The sequence below is a fragment of the Monodelphis domestica genome, chromosome 4, assembly GCF_027887165.1.
Source record: "Monodelphis domestica isolate mMonDom1 chromosome 4, mMonDom1.pri, whole genome shotgun sequence".
In the NCBI taxonomy this organism is placed as follows: Eukaryota; Metazoa; Chordata; class Mammalia; order Didelphimorphia; family Didelphidae; genus Monodelphis; species Monodelphis domestica.
Window position 1 is genome coordinate 291,159,955 of NC_077230.1, and position 9,176 is coordinate 291,169,130.

The 9,176-nt window shown below is 40.4% G+C and overlaps 1 protein-coding gene across 1 annotated transcript; it reads left to right on the top strand.

Annotated features, from left to right (window-relative positions):
- The first annotated feature begins 3,674 nt into the window (after window positions 1-3,674).
- Window positions 3,675-8,816, top strand: SAP18 (Sin3A associated protein 18). The gene is made up of 4 exons (XM_001366519.5): window positions 3,675-3,993; window positions 4,230-4,339; window positions 8,006-8,128; window positions 8,399-8,816. The coding sequence occupies exons 1-4, from the start codon at window positions 3,865-3,867 to the stop codon at window positions 8,553-8,555; spliced, it is 519 nt and encodes a 172-aa protein (XP_001366556.2). The 5' UTR covers window positions 3,675-3,864; the 3' UTR covers window positions 8,556-8,816.
- Window positions 8,817-9,176: the final 360 nt, after the last annotated feature.

Below are 9,176 nucleotides of genomic sequence, written 5' to 3' on the forward strand. Positions count from 1 at the left end.
TTGGTAGATGTAAGGACTTAGGGGAGGTGACATAGGAGAAAATGCCCTTTAAATAGGAGCTCAAATAGGAGCTCAAGGGTCATTCTGAAATATTCAGATTGAGGATTGAGCTAGTGAAGTCAGCTGAGATGATGCTGGCCTGGTGTCACTAGAATCCTTGCTTGGACAGATCTTGTGGTGAGTGATTAAGGACTGACTGATCTTTTCTCTTAGGGCTTAGGCCTGGGTTGGCCAGGACTGGCCAGGGCCGGCTTATCCTTAACCTTTTCTCATTATTCCCCTTTTTCTCTCTTTCTCTCCTTTTCTTTAATTCCTCATTTGTATTAATTAAAATCTCTATAAAACCCAGCTGACTTGGGTATATTTGAATAATTGGGAATATTTCCCTGGTGACCACCTTATATTTGATTTAAAAACAAAACACTGTAGTGAAAACATATTTCCTGCGGTCACAACTTACTCATCCACTCTTTATATCTATCACAATTTATATCTTCCACTATTTTAATCACTACAGTTTATGCCACAGCTATTTTAACTATTACAGTTTATGGCTCCCACTCTTTTAACTGCTACACTAGTATGGGCCCATGTTATGTTTTTCTATCCCGAAAAAACCCTCATTTAATCCTTCCATTCATGCTATTATCTTCTGTCTCTTTTTTATATGGAAACTCTTCAAAAAGGCTGTCTACAACAGGTACCTCTACTTTCTGTCTTCTTACTTCCTTACTATCCAGCTTCTGATTTTTTTATTCCATAGAAACTGCTCTCTCTAAAATTACCAATGACCATTTAGTTGTCAAATAATGGGATCATTCCCCCTAACCTCTCTGCAGGTTTGCCCCTTTAGATCACCCTCTCTTCATTGGTACTTTTTTTCTCTAAGTTTTTAGGATACCACTCTCCTGTTTCTCCTACCTTCCTGACCCCTGCTTCTCCTCCTCCCTGACAACTCCTCTATCTCTGTTGGATCATCATTCACATCTCACCCTCTAACTACTGGTTTCTTTCAGGGTTCTTCCCTGTATCCTCTTCTCTTCTCCTTCTATACTTCTTCACTTGGTGATTTCATTAGCTCCCATGAGTTAAATTACCATCTCTATACTAATGATTCTCACATCCACCTATCCTGCCCCAACCTCTTTGCTGATCTCCAGTCTTGAATCACCAACTGCCTTTCAGATATCTCAAACTTAATATTCAATAGATATCTTACTCTAAATATGTCCCAAAGAAAACTTATTATTTTTCTTCCTAAACCCTTCCTCCTCTTCCTACCTTCTCTAATACTGTAAAGGGCAACACCATCCTCCTAGTCCCTCAGACTCACAATTTAGGAGTCATCCTAGATTCCTCAATATCTCTCACTGCCTCCTACCCCCATCCAATCTGTTGCCAAGGCCTGTCAATTTTACCTTTGCAATATCTCTGTAATGTGTCCCCTTCTCTTCTCTGACACTGCTACCACTCTGGTACAAGTCCTCATCACCATACACCTGGATTATTGCAATGGAGTATGCCTTTCTTAAGTCTCTCCCCATTCCAGTCTATCTTCCTTTCAGTCACCAAAGAGATTTTCTAAGGTATAGTTCCAAACATCTTACTCCTCAACTCAATAAATTCTATCATCTCTAAAATCGAATACAAATTCTATATTTAATAATAATAGATAACATCTATTTAGTAGTTACTATGAGCCAGATGTTGTACTAAGCTTTATAAATCTTGTATTATTTGATCCTCACAACAACCATGGAAAGCAGGTACTATCATTATCCCATTTAAAAAAATTTTTTAACCTTAGAATCAATGTTGTTTATTAGTTCCAAGGCAGAAGAGTAGTAAGGGCTAGGCCATGGGGGGATAAGTGACTTTTACAGATGAAGAAACTGGGGCAGAAGTTAAATGGCTTATCCTGCTGAATCTGTGATTTCCTCTTTGTATTCATAGAAATTTTCCAGATTAGGTATTTCTTTTGCTGTTTGCTCATTTTTCTAGTTTTTTTTTTTTTTTTTGCCTATGGACTAGTTCTGAAAGCTGATGATTCTGTCTCCTCTGCTGATGGCTGTCCGAGCTATTTTGCTCTGAGGCTAGGGCTTTACTGCAGGCTTGAAAGGGCCAAGTTCTAGGCCACACTTTGGGTTGGTACCAGGGCCTGGGACTTCAAGGGGATGAATATGGGGTCTGGGATACTCTGTTGTTGATGTAGCCCAGTACCCAGAATCCCAAAGTTGGCCTATGACCAGGCTCAGAACTACCTTGAGATGGTCTCGGGTGAATGATAAGACTGACTTCCTTTTCCCTTGGGCTCAGGGAGGCCCCTTTGGCCAAGGCCTTTAACTCCTGCCTGGCTCAGCCTGAGCTGGAGCAGTTTAAATTAACTCTTTTCCCTCTCCCTCTCTCTTCTCTTTAAATTCTTTCCCTCTATATTAATTAAATTACCATAAATTTCCAAACTGGCTTGGGAATTTTATTTGGTGACCATTTAAATTTAGATTTAAAGTCACAACTCTAAATTCATCTTTACACTACATATATTTCGATAATGACACTGGCCTTCTCACTGTTCCAGGAAGGAGACATTCCATCTCTCTTCTTAGAGCATTTTCTTTATCTGTCTTGCTCCCCAAAACTGGAAAGCTTTTTCCTCCTCATCTCTACTGATTTGTCTGTCAACCTTCAAGTCCCAACTAAAATCTCAACTTTTACAGGAAGTCTTTCCCAAACTCTCATAACTCTAGTGTCTTCCTTCAGTTTATTATTTTCTATTTATCTTGTATATAGCTTGTTTGCACATATGTACATACCTAATGTTTATATATTATATCAATTAGATTGCTGTTGTTTTTTTAAACCCTTACCTTCTGTCTTAGAATCAATACTATATATTGGTTCCAAGGCAGAAGAGTGGTAAGGGTTAGACAATGGGGGTTAAGTGACTTGCCCAGGATTCCACAGCTAGGAAGTGTCTGAGGCCATATTTGAACCCAGGACCTCCACTTTCTGGGCCCGGCTCTCAATCCATCAACCTACTTAGCTGTCCCTTTCCTCCCCTCACCCTCCCATCAATTAAATTGTAATGTCCTTGAGGGCAAGGGATGTCTTTTGACACTTTCTATATCCTCAATACTTGGCACAGTGTAGCATACAGAAGGATCTTAATAAATGTTTATTGATTGTCATAGATCTCAATTTGGGTTGAATTCAATTCATTAACTGACCAGTAGCCAGGGGTTTTAGAGGGCCTATAGATTGAGTTTTGGCAACGTCCTTCTATCTGATGCCAATGATTTTAAGTAAATGGGCTCTGATTTGCTGCGCTACCTATTCTTTCCAAAGCAATCCTTTGAAATGCTTAAATTACCAAAGGAAGAGGATTGGGAGAGAATCTTCAGGAGCAGAATGGTTTATCTTTGCGAGAAAGGGAGGAAGGAATTAACTGGGGAGTGTGTTTTTTTATTTATAGAGGAACTAAGTTTTCAGTTCAGCAATTCACACTCCAGGAAAGCCTTCGGTCATTCTGTGGAAATTATTTTCTTATCGAGGGTGAAAACTCGGTCATTTAAGAACGAGGTATAAAAACTCCAGGGATTGGGGGTGGCAGCGGGAGGGGTAGGGGAAGGCGGGGCCAGAAGGTAAATAGAACGCGCTCTCAACCTTAACCCCGCCCCCAGCGCTAGTCCCTCCCACTCCCGCCCCACCCACTCGCTGACTCTAGGCTTCAGGAACTAGATGCGCACGCGCCGCAGAGAAGGCCTGGTCATATCGTGCGCCTGCGCTGGAGAGCCGCCTCGCCTTGCCCCGCCTCTTCCCTCCCTATAAGTCTGTCGAGATTCTCCTCGCGAGAGACTTCGTTCATTCATGCTCGCGGCCGGGGTCGGAGGTCACAGTGAGCGTCTAGGAGGCCGAAGGAGGAAGATGGCAGTGGAGTCCCGCGTCACCCAGGAGGAAATTAAGAAGGAGCCGGAGCAGCCCATTGACCGAGAGAAGGTGAGGGCCCGGGGCCGCTGGGGTTCCGGTGGAGGCGGAGGCGGGGCCTTGCTGGCGGTTGGGGGTGGGAAACCGCGGCCTGCGAGGGCGGGCGGCCCCTGCTGGGGAGGTTAGGGGTGCCCGGGGCCTGTGGGGACGGCTGCGGGGCCCAGGGAGTGGCCGCGGGCTGAGGGGGCTGGGTCCGGAGCCTCTTTCCTCCCTCAATTGTGTCTTGGCTTCTCCGCCCCCGCACGCAGACGTGCCCTCTGCTTCTGCGGGTCTTCACCACTAATAACGGCCGACATCACCGAGTGGAAGAGTTCTCCCGCGGAAACGTGCCTTCGAGTGAGCTGCAGATCTACACCTGGTGAGTGTTGGGGAGGGAGGGAAGATGAGGCTCCACCTGACCCCAAGCGGTTCATTATCGGCCCCACCCCCCCTTGGCCGCCCGCCCGCCTGACGTCATTAGTTTTACTGTCTTTTTGAAGGGATCCTTTGGGTAGGGTAGTTTTGACCATGGGGGAGAATCGATTTTCCCATCTTGATGAAACCTCTTGTGGTCTGACTTAATGCGGGGATTCCCTTGACCTGTAATAGTAACCACAGACACTTACATAGTACGTTAAAATTAACAAAATTCTTTCATATGTTATTCGAGCAACCAACAAGCACCTTACACAGTAGTCGGTTTAAAAGTGTTCATTGATTGTTTAACCATTGAGGTGTCCCTGGTATTAATTCGTGCTACCATTTTAACAAACAAGGTAACAAATTTGGAGAGGCTAAGGGCCTAGGGTTAGTTTTAGAGGTCAGAATTGAACTTGGGTCTTTTGAACTTCAAATCCATCATTCATTCCTCAGTCACATCACAACACATTCCATCTTAGTAGTCTTCAGCTGTTTTAGCAGAAAAACTCATCCTTAACTCCCATCTTGGTATCTCTAAATATAACTCTTTAAATACTGGGATTGCCTGGTTATAACCTCACCTGCTTCTGACTGAATACTTAAACCTTGTGAACAAAAACTTTCTAAAAAATATGATTGTCTCTGCTGTGTGGAATTTCTGGTAACTGAAAATCAATAGATAATATGAGTGACTGCACAAATTATTGCATATGATAGTAATGATATATCAAATTTTAAAGAAAAGATAAATATCAAGAATTCAGAGGGGTATAGAGTTTAATACTCTCATTTAGATTCAGCAGAGTTCATACAGGTAGCAAACCCAGAATTTGAACCAAGGTCATCTGACTTGAAAATTCAACACTTCTATGCTATTCTTATAGTATTTTTGAGCAGGAACCCAAAGAGAAAAGCCTATTGCCCCTTTTTATGTGTTTTGGGTAGAATCAAATTTTACTTGTTGAGTGAAGTTAACTGTATCCTCTATTCCAAAAACTTCACCTCTGTATATTATGCAACTGTGAGGTTTGACAGTGATTACTTCTTTATGAATTAACATTGTAGATTCTTCAAGTACTAATTAATCTAATTTCCTCAGTGTGTCAATACTCCCTCTACTACATGTCACACAACTTTTTTGTATTTTAGTAGATGATTTTTTTCAAGAGTTGTCCCCAAAATTCATCACTCTGTGGAGCCTATCCAACTTTTAACTAGAGAATAACATTTTTTTAAAGAGCTAAATGTTTAATAAAAAAATGTGTAATAGAGTTTAGTTTGCTATCCAGTGTTCTAAAGTAGTTTGGGGCTTTCTCATGTTTCCTATTTGTACTTAGGTCCTTAAGTAGAAAGTTGTGGCAACCTACTCTAAGCTTTCTGAGCACTCTCATTTGATTTCAAAATTCTCCTTTCCCTAAAATTATTTCCCAGTGTTGGCAGGGTTGTGGGAAGTTAGTACAGTAAAGAATTGTTAGGGGGGGAGGGGAACAATGCAAAGAGTTATTGGGTTGTTCATATTCTTTGGCCCAGTGACCCTACCCAAGAAATCAAAGATGGATGAAAATATTCACAGTGGCGAGTAAGGTATCAGCAAAAAATGAGAAATTAAGTGGGCGTCAATTGACTAGGGTAGCACATCACACACACATACACACAGTTATAGTAATCTGATTCAAAAAACACAAAGAAGCTGAAGTGAGTAGGTAGAATGATATTGGTCTTGAAGAAGCAGTATTGAAATATGTTTATTTTTGGTAAAGGTAGGGGACTACAGGTATGAAATGTTTCATCTACTATTAAGCATAGATTAGCACTGGTCTTGCTTGACTGTTTTCCTTCCTTAAGCAGGATGGCGGGGGAGAGGAGGTGTTTATTTTTTTGAAGAAAGTAATCTGGAAATAGCTGATGTTAAAAAAAAAAGGCATCAATGAAATTTAAAAATATTTCCATGGTATGCTTCTGAATAAGCTGTCATAGAAAGTTATTGGAAAATAACATATAAAAGTGTTAATACTAAGTGTTATTTATTTTTAAAACCCTTCTTAGTATGAATTCTAAGACAGAAGAATGGTGAGGCCTAGGCAGTTGGGGTTAAGTGACTTGCCTAGGGTCACATAGATAGGAACTGTGAGTTCAAATTTGGACCCACTCCTCCCAACTCCAGGTCTTGTGCTTTATCCACTGTGCTCCCTTGCTGCCTCTATTTACAGGTTATTTTAATGCTAGTCTTGGGAGATAAGAAGACCTGAGTTTGAATTCTGGTCTCATCACTTAGTGCTCTCTGATCATGGTCATGGTCCTCTATGAACCTGTTTTCTCATCTGTCAAATGGAACTAAAATTTTGCTCATCTAGCTGTTTATCAGATGAGAACCAATTTTTAGGAAGAACATAAGACAGTGTTGTTGAAGTATTGGCATGTGTGCCAGCACTGGGAGCTGCTCCATTCCCCCTCTTCATGGTACCCTAGGACATTTTTTGCATATTCCCCCTCTGTCCAGCAGCCCAAAGTGAACACTTCCTCCACTCTCTGGAATAATGTGGGGGTGGGAGGGATGGGGGGACTCACAGGCAGTTTGAAGTGGCAGTTTGGATACTCAGACTCGAAAATCTTCCTCAAAACTGATTCAGAACTAGAAGAGACCTTAGATTAGGGGAAAGGCCATGGAGAAGTATGTGGTGGAATGGAAAGAACATTGAATGTGAAGTCAGAAGATATGGGTTAAAAACTAGCCTGTTCAGCTTGTGATTTGTGTGATTATTTGTGTGTGTGTGTGTGTGTGTGTGCGCGCGCGCTATTCATTTCACCTTTCTGTGCTTTAGTTTCCTTTTAAAATAAGGAATTTGAGGAGGTCAGTGACTGGAAGATTGATGACAAAGACTTCTATTCACCTCCTGATGGAGGTGATGGACTTGAGATGCAGAATCAGAGACTGTTTATTTACTTGACTACTTATGAAAAGGATTTTTTAAAAATTAACAGGGAGAGGGAAAGGGTAGCAGTAATGATGGCCAAAAAGGAAGATAAAAATGGTAAAGTCCCTTTCTTAAAAGTGCACATAGAATTGGAGGTTCAGAGAGACAGACCAGAAGAACAACTTTGAGACTAAAGTGGTGAATTTATTACTTCCTAAAAAAAGCAAACTATACATAATATATACAATACAATCTTTGTTTTCTGTTCTCAGCATATAGAAATGCTTATGTTTAGTATTTTTTAAGTTCAGAATAACAATTTTTTTATAAGTACCTGGGGCTTGGAATTGATGGGTCTCTTAAGATTTCTTATTGCTCTAAATCTATGATCTTGAATGATTTGCCAAGGATCATACACACACACCGCCAGGACTTTATATTGTATAGAGTTGTAGGGGAAAAGTGTTTTTCTAAGGACATGTGAATTGATATTAAAAAAAAAAAAAGTCTTCCCTTCGAACACAGGATAATTTTGTTAATTTCCAGTATCCCTTAAACTGTACTGTACTTGTGTATAAGACCCCAGTTAATTCATTACAAAGTAAGAACAGCTTAAGAACTCTTTAGTACTTAACTCTTGTTGCTAATTACAAATAATTAATTTTAGTATTTTTTTTGTTACTTATTAAATTGACGTTTTCTTCACTTAGGATGGATGCAACCTTGAAAGAATTGACTAGTTTAGTAAAAGAGGTCTACCCAGAAGCTCGAAAGAAGGGTACACACTTCAATTTTGCTATTGTTTTCACAGATGTTAAAAGACCTGGTTATCGGTAGGTAACTTCTATATCTAATTACTACACTATAATTATTGTTTATATGTCAGCATAATTAGACTTAGTGCTCTTTCACAAGGCTAATCAAGTGCAGAGATAAGATGGACTGACTCGGCTTTGGATTATAATTATATCAGAGATGACTAGTATCTAGTAGTCTATTAGTAAAGACCCTTAATTTTTCTACATATTTTTTCTTCTACATGTGCTAAAAGTGATTAAGTGTAAATAATTGACACTTTAAATAATTTGTTTCCCTTTCTACAGAGTGAAAGAGATTGGCAGTACTATGTCTGGCAGAAAGGGAACTGATGACTCCATGACCCTACAGTCACAGAAGTTCCAAATAGGAGATTATTTGGACATAGCAATCACTCCTCCAAATCGGGCACCACCTCCCTCAGGGCGCATGAGACCATATTAAACTTTGTTTACAATTTCTTGCATTTGTTTGACATTGTGTCAATATCAGCTCTTTATTGCCTTTAAGCTTTGGAAGCCCTAAACCTATTTTTAAATCATTTGTTTTAAGAATTAAAACCTTGGCTCTGTTTTGGTGGTTGTGCAAATATTGGCAGATGAGGGGCTATGTTTCAAATCTTGTGTAAAATATAAGAACATAAAAGTGCTCTTAGCATTCTCATTGAAAGTGTCTTGCTAAAATACACTTGTGCAATTGAACTGATTCTGTAACAACAACGCTGGGTTCTTTGACTTGAAATGTGTTGCTTTTCCACGCTGCTAACTTCACTATCTTCCTCAGATGGGTCTCTGAAGCCCAGAAACAAACTGAATGATTCAGGATTGAGTCTGCATCGAATAGGAAGTCTTGTAATAGTAGTGGACAAATGTTCTGAATGAAGTTACAAAGGAAGGGCCAGGAATAATGGCTGGGGGAATGGTGGTAGTGGTGGTGTGTGTGTGAAAAAAGATTGATTTTACCATATGCAGTACCCTGGCTTGGGCTGTGGAGAAAACACCAAGACACTGGTTCCACCTTCTAGGACGTTAAAATCTGAAGATAAGTCTAGAATAAACTACAGTT